The 18,417-nt window shown below is 40.9% G+C and overlaps 1 protein-coding gene across 2 annotated transcripts; it reads right to left on the bottom strand.

The window, feature by feature from the left end:
• Window positions 1-1,178: 1,178 nt before the first annotated feature.
• Window positions 1,179-3,556, bottom strand: HMGB2 (high mobility group box 2). 2 transcript variants are annotated; one of them, XM_036763491.1, is made up of 5 exons: window positions 3,420-3,556; window positions 2,680-2,845; window positions 2,326-2,471; window positions 1,986-2,160; window positions 1,179-1,718 (listed from the first exon to the last, which is right to left on the bottom strand). In XM_036763491.1, exons 2-5 carry the CDS (start codon window positions 2,827-2,829, stop codon window positions 1,566-1,568), a joined length of 624 nt encoding a protein of 207 aa, XP_036619386.1. In that variant the 5' UTR covers window positions 2,830-2,845; window positions 3,420-3,556; the 3' UTR covers window positions 1,179-1,565. The 2 variants fall into 2 exon arrangements, with proteins under 2 accessions (XP_036619386.1, XP_036619385.1); XM_036763490.1 differs by having other exon boundaries at window positions 2,680-2,849.
• Between the last annotated feature and the right edge of the window lie 14,861 nt (window positions 3,557-18,417).

Genomic DNA, 18,417 nt, shown 5'->3' on the forward strand with positions numbered 1-18,417 from the left:
TCTTTTACACTATACTTGGGTCTTGGTGCAAATGACACTAAGATACAAAACAAAATGAGCTTTCAAAAAATTCTACTATCAGCTCACTGTTAAATATAGGTTTCTAACCTGTAATCACTTTGGAAAAACCAAATCAGAAAAACTACAAAAATAATCTCACACCAAAATAATTCAGTTTCCAAAATCTTAACAGTTAACACATTTCTGGAAAAAAATAAAGGGTAAGGAAATGTGAAATTATCATCCAAAGTGCTTCTAAAGAGGCAATTTTATACCATTTACAAATAAACCTAAATTTGAGCTACCACTCACAACATTGATCTTAGAACTGTTTCAACCTGAGGAATTGGGTTGGGGACGAGGAGTTAACTCTTAATTGTGAATCAACTAAAGTCCTTGTCTATTTGACTGAAATACTTGAAACTTTAGATTAAGGAATTTATAATAAAAACTCAAATAGTGTGAATTGTTTCCATTTAGATACCAAGACTGAATTTATATCCAACTAATATAGTAGCAGCATATTTCAAACTACATATAACCAAAGCTGATAAAGGTGAGGATTGTGAATTCTAACTTCTATTTAGGAAATGGTGTTACATATAAACTGAAAATCTTGGTTTACGTTCAATTGCACTCTTGCAAAAATCTCTGAAACCTTACAACCAATTAGCAGCTCTCATTTAAACACACTAGGTTGCCAGACTAAACTCTGACAACTGCTTCCTTAAACTAATAAAACTAGTATTTCCCCAGCACTAGAACTTGACCCACAATTTCAAATTCTAATGAAATTCTAACACTTGTTTTTCCAAATATGTTGTGGTTTGGCCACAATATATAATCATTTTAAATGACTTCTGCCTCTATAGTCTCAAGAAAAGCTCAACTGGAAATTTAAAAAAAAATTCTAACTGTAGGTGAACTGCAAGTTTATAGATGCTGAGAAAAGATATTCTTTTAGCTTTTAAAAATAAAACACTGTACTAGCTCAAGAAATTAGGGGCCCTTTAAAAACAGCACTTTAAGGAACCTTTTCTGGACCCTTCATTTTGCAAATAAGGGAGCTGGAGGCTCAGAGAGTTAAGTGACTTGTCCAAGATCACAAATTTTATGCTATTTTTCAAATGACCAATCAGCTAAATTAAGTGTAATTAAATTAGGACAATAAACAGTAGTAATGTACATCATTTTATTACAAAATATTTTATCTTAGAAAAACAAAATGTAACGTTCTATAAAACTTAAGATTTGCTATGATACTACTTCCTAGGGCTTTACTGTACTACAACAATACACTGTTCAAGAAATTCAAAAGAAACCATTAAATATGCAGAAACATTCAACATCAGAAGCTTTAAAATCTATCTGGAGTGGCCCCTCAAAAGCTCCTACTTACATTAAAAAATAGAGGTTCTCCCTACAAAGAATCAATCACGTTTACCTATACACAAGTCTGTACAGTTTTTATACTGAAGCTAACAATGAGCTGCACTTGAGTTCACATTCTTAGCAAAACAATGAGTTTCATCACACACAAAAAATCTTTACAGCAGGATATTCATTTACTCTTCATCATCATCCTCCTCATCCTCATCTTCCTCATCTTCATCTTCTTCCTCCTCATCAGGTTCATTCTTCTTCTTAGATCCTGTTGGCCTGCCAGGGCCCTTCTTTCCTACATCTCCCTTGCCCTTGGCACGATATGCTGCAATATCCTGAAAAATAAGAATATTCTGATTTCAGCACCTAGAAGCATTACCCAATCATGTAAGTAAAAAGCCAAGCTTCATTTGGTTATTAACCAATAATGCTGATGGAATTTTCTCCCTGAAAATGTAGCTAACAACTACAAGGACTATACCTACTTCTAAAATAACACATAAAAAGCATTTTTAGATTCATAAAAAGCCTGGTAAATATATTTACCAGCTTTTGCCTCTAGCTTAGGAGGAGTAAAGAAAAAAAGCTGATGTTTATCGTACCTTCTCATATTTCTCCTTTAGTTTAGCAACTTTCTGCTCATAAGGTAGTTTGTCTTTGGCCGACTGCTCAGACCACAGTTCCCCCAATTTCTTAGCAGTATCTCCAATAGAAAGGCCTGGGTGCTCACTTTTGATCTTTGGACGATGTTCAGCACAGAAGAGGAAGAATGCAGATCTGAAAAAGTGAAGTTCAACTTAAAATTTTAAGAAGCGTGTATCACGTCAAGCAAGGTATAAGAAGTCTGTCCTGGAGGACGAACAAAAAAAAAAGACCCCGCACCGAGAGAGTTCCATTTCCTGCGGACTGATGGAAAGTGACAAAGCGAGTCAAACCACTTACGGCGGTCTTTTGGGGGCATTCGGATCCTTTTTCTTTCCTTTCTTATCACCTTTGGGAGGAACGTAGTTCTTCATCTCCCGATCGTACCGAGCTTTATCTCCTTTTGCAAGGTCTTCAAACTTGGACTTTTCTTTTGCAGACATGGTCTAAAGGCAACCAACACATAAATACGCTTTAAAGCAGACATTTTAAACTCTTCCTTTCTAACACAAGCTTCGCCAGCTCACTTTAAGGGACCGTAGCTAGAACGCAACGTGCATTTTTAAGCCAGCCCGGGGGTAGGAAGAGTGCGATTCGGCCACATTTCCCAGGCTTTCCTGCCCCGGCCTGCCCCTGCCGCCCGCCCCGCCTCACCTTCCATCTCTCCGAGCACTTTTTGGAGAACTCGGCGAAGTTTACGGGGGAGTCCGGGTGCTTCTTCTTGTGCTCCTCCCGGCACGTCTGCACGAAGAAGGCGTAGGAGGACATTTTGCCCCTCGGCTTGTTGGGGTCTCCTTTACCCATCCTGACCCGCTTCTCGCTACCTTCGAGCGGAGAGGAAAAGCGACGCGAGGTCAGGATACGCGATTAGGAGGCCCGGGGCCGCAGCAAGCGCGCCCAGCCCCGCCACTTCCCGCCCAAATCGCTCCTCCGCCTCCCCCCCCCCCACCGCGAGCTCGGCCTCTCGGGGGCCCCTCCCCGGCCCCGCCTCCTCTCCCGGCAGGGCCCGGCCCGGGCCTCGCGAACCTCGGTCCCCCCTCAGCCCCCGCCCTCTCGGCAGCGGCCGGGGGCGGAGCTCCCTAGGCGGGATAAACACCTAGCGCGCCCCGCCCCGCTCCCTAGCCACCCTTCCCCGGGCTGCCAGGCCCCAGCTGCCCCAGTACTGCCGGGCTCCACGGCCAGGCCGCAGCGCGGAGCCCCCTCACGGCCTCCGTCCCTCCAGCGGGGCCTCCGGCCGACCCCATCCCCAACGTGGCCTCTTCCAGCCTTCCCTCTGGTGCCCCAGCGGCCCGCCAGCCGCTTGAGCCCGGGCGGAGTCAGCAACTCCTGAGTCCCGGCTCCAAGGGCAGCGGCGCTGGGGTCTCGGTCCCCTCCGAGGGGGCGCCGACTCTTGCCTGCTATAGGAGCTCCTCGGGTTCTACACGGAGTCCGGCGCGGTGCTTCCTCCTCACTCAGGGGCTCCTGCGGCGAAATGGTTTACCTCTAACGCAATCCCCAGCCTCTTGTTTTGCACTGTTCTCCCCGCCACTGCAACTTGATGATCCGCGTTACGGTCCCCGCCCCCCAGCCTCTTCTGATTGGCCTTAAGGACTGTTCGAATCCCGTAGGTCACCGCCCCTCTGAATCCCCCAGCGTTCAATTGGCCGACGGCGCAGTGCGCACAGCCCTCTCGCCGGAGCCTAGCACGTTCGGTTGCTCCTTCAGGTCGTTAACTCCTAGACCCGTTAGAACCGGTCAGGAGAGGAATGAAGAGCTCGGCCCTAATTGGGGGCGGGCACGAGTTTGAAAAATGGCGGGCCAGGCGCTGATTGGCTGGGGAGGTAACAAGAGCACGGGGTTGGCTAGAACTGGATGAAACCCGCCAGATTTAAAAATACAAAGACAAGAAGAAGCTTCTGTGCGCCTGGGAACTCTAGGTGGCCGGAACTTTTTCCCTACGACATGAGCCAAGCGAGGCACCCAAGGAAGTCCAATTCCCGGCCTAATCAACGGGCACCTGGAAAGCCGTACCCCACCCTTGAGGCCGTAGGAACCGGCGCTACCAGAACAGACGGCACCCACGCCACCCTCGGCGGCTTCCGGAGACCTAGGCCGCGCTGCTCGGAGGACTTCCCCAGGATTGCTCTTGCAAGAGTCTCCCGCTCCCACCCCGACTCCTCCCCAGGGGACCGGCGCCTCGGTGCTGCCCGGAGCGGGGAAGGTGGTGGCGAACTTTGCAATCCGGAAGGCGGCCTCCGCCCCTTCAGCCCCTCCCGGGAAGAAGCTGTTAGTGTCTGCAGCAGCTGGCGCTTCCTACCCCGCCGCTATTCTCTCACTCGCGTCACCAGCGCCACAATGTAAACAAACAGCCGCCTCCTGCACGCCCCTAATTGGTTGCCTGGAAGGCGGGGTGGGGTCCGGATGTGTGTGTGTGTGGGGGGGCGGCCCTTGGTCCCTCCCTCTCCCTGCTCTGCCTCCTTCCCGCGCTGGTCCCAATCCCAGGGGTACCAATACGGAATCAATTTTCCCTAGGCCTTAATCTAAAGATGGTGGAGGTGGGGGAGCGAGAGAGCGTTCCCTCTGCTATTTCTGCTGCCGCTTCCAAAGAAGCCGCCTTGCCGCCTTTCCTCCTTTCCTCTTCTCCTCTTCTCCCCTCAGGCTGACCACGCCCACAGCTGCGGTCCACGGGGTCTGCCGTAAACAACCCTGAAAATGTGTTCTACCCTGCCCTGCGAGCTGGTGGGGGTCCTGGCCCCCACGCAGCCGCTGGGGGGCTTGGGTACGTCCCGTCCACCGACTCCCCGAACACCCCACAATCCGAGTAGTTGGGCTTTGGTTTGGTTTTGTATCTCTAGAGCTGCTGTGGCCAGCCGAGACGTGAGCCTCTGCTCCCCAAAAAAACCGTTCTCTCCCCCAAGTGTTGGGAACTCTACGAGACGTTTCCAGCCGCGGCAGGGCTGCCAGAGGGTGCCCTCCCGCTGCAATGCCCCCGGAAAACCCAGAGTGAACCTCCCTGCCAAGAGGAGCAGCACCCGGTGGAGCCAGAGCCCGGGCTCTCCGACCCGTCCAGCTCCTCATCTCGAAATAGGCTCCCAGCTTTTAAACGCTCCCTCCTCAGAATTCAAATACAGAAGTGACATAATCGGAACCCAAAGGCTTTTACCACTACAGAATTGAAAAAATTAATCGAGATGTTGGATTTGGAAACAAATTCAACTTTGAATATCTCAGGGAATAATATATGTTCGTGGGGAAAAAAACGCTTTTTGGATGGACTTTATTTTTAAACATAAAACACTACCGTTTTAAACAAAATAATGCTGTTTTTAAAAAAGCTCCTTCATTAGCATTGTACAGACCTTACTTTGGTTTAGAATTTTACCGATTTTACTTTAAATACGAACTTTTTTACATATGTTACCAATATTTGTAAATTTTTATTTTTACAAAATATCCAATTTACTAAAATTGTCTATAACAACGTACTCTACTGTGGTCAATTATTTCAATCTGTAAAACAAGTGGAACTAGATGACGATGTCCTGTATGTGATAGGTGTTTAATGAATGCTTGTTTTGTTGAATGGTTCTCTGTAATACAATGCCATTCTAGACTTGTTCCTCTTCCCATGCTGCATGTTAGTCAGACCAGCATCTATTTATACCTACAACTCTACAGTAACAAATTGTAGTCCAATTTAAAGCATTCTTTAAAATGCCTGTCACTGGTCACAAGGGGGTAAAGGTGAAAACTCATAGGATCATAGATTTAATATTGAAAGGTACCTTAAAGGCCATCTGATCCAATCCCCCATTTTGCAGATGAGGAAAGGAGAGGTAAAGGCACAGAGCCAAGGTCATAAAGTGGCAGAGCCGGGATTCAAACCCAGGATCCTTTCCACTGCACCACTATCCTGACAGTGGCAGGGTAAGAAAGAAGCGTGCACTTACTTAAAGTTTATCTGTGATCTCTAGAGTAAGTTTTAGTTCTAAGAAGAGGAGGGGAATCCAAGAGATAAGAATCACTTTTAGTAATTCCTGCCTGTAATAAAAATCATCTAAGTGTGCATAGTGCCTTGTGTTTTTGCCATTGGTTGGTTCATTGAGTCCTGAAGCAAATGCCTTGGTTTCCCCATGCTATGAATTTTTAAAGGTCTGTTTGGTAGGTTTTATGATCAACTTCTTTTCCAAGATCCTTGGTACCAAAAATAGGAGAGGCTTAGAAGAGTGGACTGGGCTGAGAAGGCAGCTAAGTAAGCTGACAGCTGATAGGCAAACTTAGAATTTTGCTGTATCTCTGCCAGGCTTGGATAACCTCTACAATTAGCTTTGCCGATTCCCACTCAGAGATTCTAGAAGTGGAAACTCATTTTTAATTTTTTTTCCCGAAATTCAGGTTAACCCCCAAATCACCAAAGTTATAATCCCTTTTTTGTGTGAAATGCTGCAACCTTAGCACTATACATGTTTGTATGTTTTATAAATACCAGAAAATTCATCTCTTTATATCATGTAAGGCAGCCCATAATAGATAACACATGAGGAATATAATCTGTAAACTTTGTATAGGCTACCTAGTCCCAGCTCTGCTTTAGTAGCAGATGCATGTAAAATGCACATACACAGGGAAATGTACTGTACAAGTTTAATTTACAAATGCAGCAATGACTAATTTTGTAGCAGTTTTGATTCTATTGACTATTTAAGTACTATAATTTTCTCTTTTCAAACATGATTTTTCTTTTTGCTTCACTCTGTTTCTTAACTGATGGTACCTTAAAGTGAGATACCCACACTGGTATGCCATTTGATTTTGCACTATTTGCTACAATTTCTGTGCCTTCATGTATTTATAGCCTGACCATTACTTTAAGTTGAATTTTTTTTTAGTAACTTGACTGTCTTAGTGGTCATGCTGATTATAAGTAAGAATATAGATCTTTGATGTGAAGTAGTTCATACACCACACAAAATTCTTCTGTTTGACTTTTAAACTCCATCATAATTTGGACCTAACCTTTCTTTCCAGCCTCAAAATATATACTACTCCCCTTCCTACACTCCCACAAAACACTCCATCTCCTGACTCTATGAATTTTGACTGGCTGTCCCCCATGCCTGGAATTCTTTTTCCTCCTCATCTCCAAGTCCCAGCTAAAATCCTTCCTCTAACAAGGAGCCTTTATATCCCTTTGTGCTACCGCTCTCCTTCTGACTCTCTAGTTCATCTGACCTATATCAATCTTGTTTCCATATAGTCGTTTGCATGTTGTCTCCTAGTATGTGCTCCTGGTTTGGGATCTTTAAATGTTCCTATCTTTGACTGACATATAATAAAATCTTACACTGTACTAAATGTTAAGGATTTAATTTTCTGCTTTCCATGTACTGTGTTGAATCAGCGGTGACTTACAGGACAGTTTTGTGGTTTTTGTTTTGCCATTTTTGTTATCATAGCATTTAGTACAGTGCCTGGTACAGAGGAGGTGTTTAACAAATGCTTGTTGACTGACACTCAATGGTCTAACCAAGTTGAACTTATTATTCCTCACGCTCGCTACTCAATTCCCCATTTCCACTCCTATGTACTGGCCATCCCAATGCCTGGAATCCTCTCCCTCCTTACCTTAGCCTTATGAAATCCCTTACTTCAAGACCCACACTGCCTTCTATATGAAACCTTCCCTGATTTCGACACCCCCAGCTGCTACAACTTTCACTCCCTATGCTACCTTGTGTTTATTCTATTTATATTTGTATATAATCATGTTGCTTCCACTCCCCATACCCCAACTATTATTAGGCCCCTTCTTGTCCATATTTCCAGGCTCTAGCCCAGGGCCTGGGACATAATAGGTGTTCAATAACTGGAGCAGCTAGATGGCACAACAGCTAGAGTGCTGGACCTGGAGTCAGGAAGACATCTTCCTAAGTTCGAATCCGGCCTCAGACACATAGTAGCTGTGTGACCCTGGGCAAGTCACTTAACTCTCTTTACCTCAGTTTCCTCACCTATAAAATGCGCTGGAGAAGGAAACGGCAAACCAGTCCATTATCTTTGCCAAGAAAACCTCCAATGGAGTCACAATGAATCAGAAGTGACTGAACAACAGCCTGAGTGAGGTGGTCAATGAACAAATAATTGATAAGTGCTTTGGGCTTCAGAACAACAGGTTTTATGTAATGGAAAGAGCATTTGACTTAGTATCAGAAAACCTGACTACTCCATTTTCTCAACCATGTGATTTTGAGCAAGTTATTTCAAATTTGGGCCTTAATTCTTTTATTAAATGAAAGACTTGTATCATTTAATTTCTAAGATCTTTTCTAGCTCAAATATTCCAAGATTTTTAAAAATGGATTTGAACTCATCTTGTTTTATGTGTGTTAGCGTTCATGTTTTATGAAATCAAAATATTTACAACAAATTGAAAGCCATAATACAATAGTACCAATTTTGAATATTCAAAATTGTATGTGGTTTTTTTAATACACAAGTTTACTTTTTTTGTCCCACAAATAGTGAGAGTCCAAATGAATTTGTCAGGCTACTGCATGAGACCTAAATCTTTTATTGAAGACCACAATTGAAATTAAAATAGAAGAGAGAAAAAAGAAGGCTTATAACTTACCAAAAAAAAATACTTTCCTATAGTGAAATAGATATCTAGCTGAATGTGGGACAAACTAACAATCATATTACAGGCTAAGAACAGCTGACACCCCTAAGTATAACAGTACTTAAGATAGATTTGTTATATTCATTTTCTATCATATGACAAACAAGTTTCACACTATATTCTACAGCTGTCTTTATCAATGTCTACAGTAAGTTGCCACTGATTGTTTTGAATGCAATCCATGGAAAGTAGAAAATCAAATCTTTACCATCTAGTCCATATAAGATCTTATTACATATGTCAGTTGAAGATATAAACACTTAAAGATCCAGTTAGGCTTCATGTGTATATATGACAAGTGTTTAGCTTTACAATGAATGCAGTTTTGATTTACCTTTTGGGAATAAAAAATAATTTGATGTGAATATATAGGGCATTCAAAATGAAAATATTTATTTGGTACCTTTGCCTAAAATACGTATATTTTAAGCAGTAGTCAATTAATAAACATTTAGTTCTCAAGCACTAGGGATACAAATAAGCAAAAGACAACCCCTTTCCTCAAGGAGCTTACAGTCTAAAGGGGGGAGACAATACACAAAAGAAAGATGAAAACGTGTTGGGGGGAAGGGTGGCAACAGAGGGTACCCATCCAGGGCATTTCCATGATGAGAAATGAAGTTAACTGAACAATTCTGAGTGGGAAGTTTGGGGAGCAATATATTCTTTCATCCCATCAATCAGAGGGGAGAGGAAACTGAGGCTCCTGAGGAGGTATTGAATATCAAAGCTGAATCAGTCTCCATGATGATGAAATTTCAGGTCATGAGCTTATCTTGAGGAAAGCATGGGGTTTGAGGAGATGAAACCAAACAGAGCAGCTGATAAAAAAATGTACTTAGAAGTACTTGGAGGTCTGAAGTTACCATAAATCATCTAGCTTTCTAGTGGAGGTCAGTTTACAAGGTGATTCCATTTTTTGACAAGGACAAAATTAAGTTGCATGCAATATAGATCTTGAGCCTCTAGGAAATAAATATTATAGATAGATGAGTAAACCATTTGCATTGAGGTAAAGTGCAATTTAATAGCCTTCAGCAAAACAAGGTATACCTTTGGCTTTTTCATATCATTCTTCCTTAAAAGTGTTAAGAACGATGAGTTGTGATTCTCTTCTATACCCACTTATGCCAGAGATTCACTGTGGTAACAGAGTTGAACAATATTTCTTTATAGAACTGTAGGTTTGAAAAACCCTCATCATACATCCCTGCTTCATGATTTCTCAGAAAATCTCCTCTCCCACTGCCTTTAAAAACAACTTTAAAATATCAAAATCTAACAATCAAATTCATCTCTAAGGAAACTGTGGGGGAAATGTTAATTAACAACTACTGTATACACTATATAAACTAAAAGAACTTTTAAAAAATGCTTTGGTTTTGTGCTATCAGCCTACTACATGTTGAGTACCTACTATATACCTAGTATGGTGTAGTATACCTACTATATACACTGTGCTGTAAAGATTTGGTGTTATATTAACTGGCTCTGCCACCTACCAACTGCATGATGTTAGACAAATCCATTTAAATTTTTAGGGATTTTTCATATTCTTCTTTGACAAAGCTGACCAAAAAAAAAGCAACAGATACTGGAAGGCTGATGGAGAAAGTGTTATATTAATGCACTGTTTGTGGAGCTATGATCTGGTCCAGCCATTCTGGTTAACAATTTGGAACTATGTACAAAAAGCTCTTAAACCGTGTATACCCTTTGATCCAACAATGCTGCTATACTATGTCTGTACCCCCAAAGAAATCAAGGAAAAGGACCTATTTGTACAAAAAATATTTATAGGCATACCTCAGAGGTACTGTGGGTTTGATTCCAGACCACCACAATAAAGTGAAACCACAATAAAGTGAATTGCAATGAATTTTTTGTTTTCTAATGCATATAAATATTTGTTTGTGTAGTCTATTAAGTGCACAATAGTATTATGTTTTAACAATGTACATGCTTTAATTTAAAAACACTTTATTGCTAAAAAATGCTAACCATTATCTGAGCCTTCAGTGAACTGTAGTCTTTTTGTTGGTGGAGGGTCTTGCCTCATTGTTGATGGCTACTGACTGATCAAGGTAGTAGTTACTGAAGACTGAGGTGGCTGTGGCAATTTCTTAAAATGAGACAACAATGAAGTTTGCCACATGAACTGACTCTTCTTTTCACAAAAGATTTCTCTGTAGCTTGCGATGCTATTTGATAGGATTTTACTTCTTTCAAAATTGGAATCAATACTCTCAAACCCTGCCATTGCTTTATCAACTAAGCTTATGTAATATCCTTCAACATTGTTGTATCTCAGAGAATAGGGAGGCCTGAGGAAAGGGAAAGAGTCAGGGAAATCCGAAGCAATCAGAACACACACATTTATGGTTTGAGTTTGCAGTTGTGGTGTCCCCCAAAAATTATATTAGTAACATTTTGATCACTGATCACAGATAACCATAACAGATATAATAACAATGAAAAAAGTTGAAGTATTGCAAGAATTACCAAAATGTGAGAGACATGATGTGAGCCCATGCTGTTGGAAAAATGGCACCAATAGACTTGCTCAACATAGTGTTGCCACGAACCTTCAATTTGTTTAAAAAAAAAAAAAGAAACCACAAAACCCTCAATATCTTTGAAGCACAATAAAAAAAAGGTATACCTGTATAGCAGCCTGTTTGTTATGGCAAAGAATTAGAAACCTGAGGGGATGTCCATCAATTAGGAATGACTGAACAAGTTGGAGTATGTGATTGTGATGGAAAACTAATATGCTATAAGAAATCATAAGGGGAGGCGGAGCCAAGATGGTGGCTGGAAAGCAGGGACTTGCATGAGCTCCCCGCCCAGGTCCCTCCAAACACCTATAAAAATGGCTCTGAACAAATTCTAGAACTGCAGAACCCACAAAATAGCAGAGGGAAGCAGGGCTCCTGCTCAGGACAGCCTGCATGGTAGCTGGTAAGGTCTATCACACGGAGCTGGGAGCAGAGAGGAGCAAAGCCCAGTGTGAGCCATGCCTGGACCAACCAGGCTGGGAGCCAGGTGGAACAGGCCCTAGGGCCCTGAATCAGTGAGTTGTGGCAGTTACTAGACTTCTCAACCCACAAACACCAAAGACAGGAAAGAAGGTTAGTGGGAGAAGCTGCTGGGACAGAATGAAAAGAGTTGGCGGTTTGGCAGAGGAGGTGATGCAGCTCTGAGGCTATTTACAGAGCTAGAGCTGCAGTTGCTTCCAGCCCCAGGCCCACCTGGTGGGAGGAATTAAGTGGCAGATCTGAGCGGGACTGCAGAACCTGCTTAAGATCTGAGTCGAAGTCCGGATTGGCGGTTCTTGGGGGAGGAGGAGTGCTGGTGTGGCAGAGCTTGCTGGGTACAAATAGCTCTGAAAACAACAGCACAGCCCCTCGAGCTTGGGACAAAGTATTCTCTGCTCTACAAGCAGTCATACCCCAAAGAAAAACTCAAGGGTTAAGTAAGTTGGCTGGGAACATGGTCAGGCAGTGAAAATGGACTCAGATTCAGACTCAGACTTTGGAATCTTTCTTTGGTGACAAAGAAGACCAAAACATACAGCCAGAACAAGTCAACAAAGTCAAAGAGCCTATATCAAAAGCCTCCAAGATAAACATGAACTGGTCTCAGGCCATGGAAAGCTCAAAAAGGATTTGGAAAAGCAAGTTAGAGAAGTAGAGGAAAAATTGGGAAGAGAAATGAGAGTGATTCCAGAAAACCATGAAAAACAAGTCAATGACTTGCTAAAGGAGACCCAAAGAAATACTGAAGAAAATAACACCTTAAAAAATAGACTAACTCAAATGGCAAAAGAGTTCCAAAAAGCCAATGAGGAGAAGAATGCCTTGAAAGGCAGAATTAGCCAAATGGAAAAGGAGGTCCAAAAGATCACTGAAGAAAATACTACCTTAAAAATTCAATTGGAGCAAGTGGAAGCTAGCGACTTTATGAGAAATCAAGACATTATAAAACAGAACCAAAGGAATGAAAAAATGGAAGACAATGTGAAGTATCTCATTGGAAAAACCATTGACCTGGAAAATAGATCCAGGAGAGATAATTTAAAAATTATTGGACTACCTGAAAGCCATGATCAAAAAAGGAGCCTTGATATCATCTTTCAGGAAATTATCAAGGAGAACTTCCCTGATATTCTAGAGACAGAGGTTAAAATAGAAATTGAAAGACTCCACCGATTGCCACCTGAAAAAGATCCCCAAAACAAAACTCCTAGGAATATTGTTGCCAAATTCCAGAGCTCCCAGATCAAGGAGAAAATATTGCAAGCACCCAGAAAGAAACAATTTGAATATTATGGAAACACAATCAGGATAATACAAGATCTAGCAGCTTCTACATTAAGGGATCGAAGGGCTTGGAATATGATATTCCAGAGGTCAATGGAGCTAGGATTAAAACCAAGAATCACCTACCCAGCAAAACTGAGTATCATGCTCCAAGGCAAAATATGGATTTTCAATAAAATAGAGGACTTCCAAGCTTTCTCAGTGAAAAGACCAGAGCTGAATAGAAACTTTGACTTTCAAACACAAGAATCAAGAGAAGCAGAAAAGGTGAACAAGAAAGAGAAATCATAAGGGACTTACTAAAGTTTGAACTGTTTTGTTTACATTCCTACATGGAAAGATGATGTGTATGATTCATGAGACCTCAGTATTAGGGTAGCTGAAGGGACTATACATATATATGTATGTGTATAAATATATATATATATAGACAGAGGGCACAGGGTGAGTTGAATATGAAGGGATGATATCTAAAAAATAAAATCAAATTAAGGGATGAGAGAAGAATATATTGAGAGAGGGAGAAAGGGAGACATAGAATGGGGTAAATTTTCTCACATAAAAGTGGCAAGAAAAAGCAGTTGTGTTGGGAGGGAAGAGGGGGCAGGTGAGGGGGAATGAGTGAATCTTGCTCTCATCGGATTTGACCTGAGGAGGGAATAACATACACACTCAATCGGGTATCTTACCCTACAGGAAAGAAGGAGGAAGGAGATAAAAAAGGGGAGATGATAGAAGGGAGGGAAGATAGGGGGAAGAGGTAATCAAAGGAAAACCCTTTTGAAAAGGGACAGTATCAAGGGAGAAAATGGAATAAAGAGGGATAGGATAGGAAGGTGCAAAATATAGTTAGTCTTTCACAACATGAGTATTATGGAAGGGTTTTGCATAATGATATACATGTGGCCTGTGTTGAATTGTTTGCCTTCTTAGGGAGGGTGGGTGGGGAGGGAAGAGGAGAGAGAATTTGGAACTCAAAGTTTTAAAAACAGATGTTCAAAAAAAATGTTTTTGCATGCAACTAGGAAATAAGATATACAGGCAATGGGGCATAAAAATCTATCTTGCCCTACAAGAAAGTAAAGGAAAAGGGGATGGGGGGGAGTGGGGTGACAGAAGGGAGGGCTGACTAGGGAACAGGGCAACCAGAAGACATGCCATCTTGGAGTTGGGGGAGGGTAGAAATGGAGAGAAAATTTGTAATTCAAACTCTTGTGGAAATCAATGCTGAAAACTAAAAATATTAACTAAATTAAATAAATAAATAAAAAGAAATTATAAGGGGGATGGTTTCAGAGAAACCTAGGAAGACCTGTAAGAACTGATACAAAGTTAGATGAGCAGAACCAGGAGAACAATTTATACAATAAAAATGATATTATAAAAACAAACAACTTTAACTCGGGAACTCTGATTAACACAAGAACCAACCATAATTCCACAAGGCTCATGAGGAAATATGTTACTCATCTCAAGATAACAAGGTAATGGTTCAGAGTGAGGATGTAGGAATTTGTTTTACTTGACAATACATGTTTCTAACAGATTTTGTTTTTCTTGCTTTCTCAATGGTGGGGGTGGCAGGGGAAGAAAATTAAAAACTGAAAATAAAAAAGAATATAAGTTCCAAGGGGGTAGGCATTGTCTTGCTTGCTCATATTTGTATCCTATGTGCTTAGCACCATGCCCTGGCACGTAGTAAGTTCATAATAATAGCTTTATATTTCCCCCAATCTCTCCACTTTGTCCTCCCCATCCCACATTACAGACTTTGCTTTCTCTGTCCTTTGTCTTTCATTTTGGTGTTCTCATTATTTCTCTTCCATATTATCTTCACTTTCATTCCCTCTGATCCCCACTCCTTCCCTTTCTTTATTCCTTCTAATCTCTTTGTCCTACCTAGCTGGGTTTTCACTCTCTACTCTTAATATCCTTCTCTATGTTCTCTGTTATTATCATCCAGGCTTTTAAATAAAGTAAAGCTTCACTGATTTTCACAGTGACCAAAGGGGAATAGGGGAGGGGAATGTTTGAATTAATGAAAAGTCTAAGGAATATTTTCCAAAAAATATAGTTTTATTCTTTTCAAATTATAGTAACTACCAACTTGTTTGGAAAATGTTGTAGGTCTAGGGTCAAAGATAATCTTGTAAATGTATAATTAACAAGACATACATTTCCATTATTTCCATACAAATGTTGTTGCTAAAAGGTTTTAATACTGTATTTCCCCGTGTATAAGATGCACCTTAATTTTGGGGCTGGAAATTTGAAAAAAAAATATTACATAAAGTTACTGAACTCAAGTTTTATTCATTTGATCACAGCTTTCAGGCATCTTGTGGGCAAGTCTGGTGTGTGTACACATGCTTAGTCCATTTTGTTTCATGAACCTGAAGCACCAATTGTGTCCTCCTTTGAAATCAATAACTTCTTTTTCATCAACAATTCTTCTTACCTCATGCTGAACCATCCAATTTCCCTCTGCTCTTCAATCCATATCTTCAATTTCCTCTCTATATCAGCCCATTTTGCTGACTTGCCTCTCATGGCCTTCTTCTACCTTGGCATTTTCAGTAGGGTTTCTTCTTCTTGTAGCCAGTCTCAGATTGTTTTCTCAGTTGGAGGAGGACCAAACTTATGTTCAGCAGCACGATTTCCATTCACTTTTGCAAACTGGATCACTTTTAACTTGAATTCAGCACTGTACGAAAATCTTTTCTGAGCCATTTCTGGACAGAACATGGCAAAACGTAACCTAATATACCTATAACAAATGCAAAACAATGAGCGCAAAGACAACAAGTGTGTAGATAAAAAAATCTACAACAAAGAGCACAAAAACAAGCGTGAAAAAGTGGGAAAAGCAAGTGAAAAAATCTACTGTATAAGATGCACCTAGTTTTTAGACCCCAAATTTTTTGAAAAAGGGTGTGTCTTATACATGGAGAAATACGGTACTTAATTGAACTAACATTTCCCTTGTAGTATTGATTTATTTTGGATTTTTGAAAATCTTTTTGACAAAGCTACTTGCTTGTTTTTGGTTTGGGGGGTGGGGGGGTTACCGCACAAAGGCCACTGTAACATTGCTTTACTGAGGCAGACAGTGTGTATAGCTAAAAGAGCTTTGGTCTAGAAATCAGGAAACCAGGGCTCTTGTCCTGTCACTCATTGAATATCCTTGGATAAATCATTCCACCTCTCAGGGACTCTTTCTTCCTATTTTGAGATGAATTTGGCTAAATGATCTAGCTCTTAAAACATCTATGATTTTATGGTTACTGCCAATTCTCCACATTAATTATCTTATATAACAAATGCTTTCTCTTAAACAATTCCACTGAACAGTCACTCTCCTTTAAGCAAATACTCCACTATATTCTATTAACATTTTGCAGAGGAGGAATAGAAAAAAAAGTTTGAGAGCTAATTCACAGTTCTTTGTCCTTTGTTTAGTAGCAATGGCTCCTAACCCTAACCTTCTTACTCTTCCTCAGCTCAAAAATCTCAGATACTCTCTTCAGAAAAATCCATCTAAATTCCAAACTACAACATAGAACACAAAATTATTTAGTAGCCAAGAGATAACTAACACCTTTTCTCTTTACTGGATAGAAGATTTTTCACTTTCTAATTCACTATAGAAAAACTGGACTGGCCTGGTTCTATTTTCATATCCTACAGATAATACCCTCTCCCCTGCTATAACTCCAAGGTCTTTCATCCCTTCCTATTTATCACTAGTGCTGCTTCTCCTGAAATCCTATCCTGTTCTGTCTTCCTCTTCCACTGTGACCTCTTTTATGTGACCCTGACCTGCCAATAACAAAATTCACTCTATCTTAGATCCCTTCCTCTGAAACTCCCATCATCTTGACATTCACTCAAATTTAGATTCCACCATAAAACAGTAACTACATTCCTGGCTGCTCTTTCAGTAGTAGATCCATATTCCCCCTTCTACAACTCCCCCAACAGTGAACACACACACACACACATACACACACACACACACACACACACATACACACACCACAGAAACACACTGGGACAAGAGTCTTCTACCATCACTTTGGCTTCATTCCATGTGTCTATATCACCTTATCTGGAGCCTTGTTACAATCACCTACTCATCCTTCCACCTTTCTTCCTCTCCACCCCCAACCCTGTCTTCCTACTTGTCAACATCAGTCCTTGCCTGTCCCCCAGGCACTCTGAACTGGATTTCTTACACCCTAAAGTAAATGTAAAGTATGGAAAGGAGAATAACGTAAAATAAATAACCTTGAGCCAGATACTGAGGGCTTATATTCTAGGCTGAGGAATTTATATTTTTAAAGGCAGTAAGGTATAATAGAGTGCAGAGTTTAGGGGTGGTGGTGAAGTTCAAGTGAAATGAAGTATATAAATGCTTTGCAAACTTTAAAGTTTTCTTCCAGCCATCCAGATTAATGTCAGTCATATCCAGTCCTTCTTTCTCCCATATTTAGTCAGCTGTCAAGTTTTGTCAACTCTACTGCTGTCATACCTCTCATCCATCCACTTCTCCACTCCTATAGCCACCCTCCCAATTCAAGTCCTCATCAGCTCTTCCTCAAATATATTTACTTTTCTAGATTTCTCTTATCTCGTATGGTTGTATTTCAGGAGTTCTACCTAGCTCTGGTATTTTCATCAGAAATACTAAATATTAAAGAGCCATTCCCCCATCCCGAATAAGTACACTGATTTTTGTGAGATCATGAACATTTTTATTTTGCTTTTTTGAATATAGATACATAAAGGATTGATACAAATATATGAGTAAGAATCCTTTCCCAATAGATCAGCAATCAAAAGTTATTAACAGGTAGTTCTCAAATGAAGAAATACAAGTTATCAACAACCCAGGTCTTCTTGACTCTAGGCCCAGCGCTCTGTCCATAGCCTGTTCACCCTATCTGAAGTGCATTCTTTCCCTCCTCACATGCTCCTCTTAGAATCCCTTCTCCCAAAGCTCAGATTAAAGATCACCTCTTACATGAGATCTGTCTTGATCCTCCAGCTCCTAATAATAATAATAATTGCCTCTTCTTCTGAAAATTACCTTGTATTTACTTTGTGGATATTTTGCATGTATTTATATGTACATGTTGTTTTCCTCAGTTAAGTTTTAGCTCCCTGAGGGCAGAGATTGTTTCATTTTTTTATGTTTGCATCCCTTCACCTAACATAATGCCTACATAATAGTGGCTTAATAAATACTCATTGATTGATTGAAAATTAAGCTCATGTTTTAAAATGGTGGAACATGGTGTGACTGAAAAGCAGCTGGAGAACATGAAATAAAAAGGAAAACTAGATTATTAAAAGGAGGATAGAATTCACTGAAAAGGCAAAAAAAAACATGGCCTCTATAGCTATAACCAT

The sequence above is a fragment of the Trichosurus vulpecula genome, chromosome 6, assembly GCF_011100635.1.
Source record: "Trichosurus vulpecula isolate mTriVul1 chromosome 6, mTriVul1.pri, whole genome shotgun sequence".
Lineage (NCBI taxonomy): Eukaryota > Metazoa > Chordata > Mammalia > Diprotodontia > Phalangeridae > Trichosurus > Trichosurus vulpecula.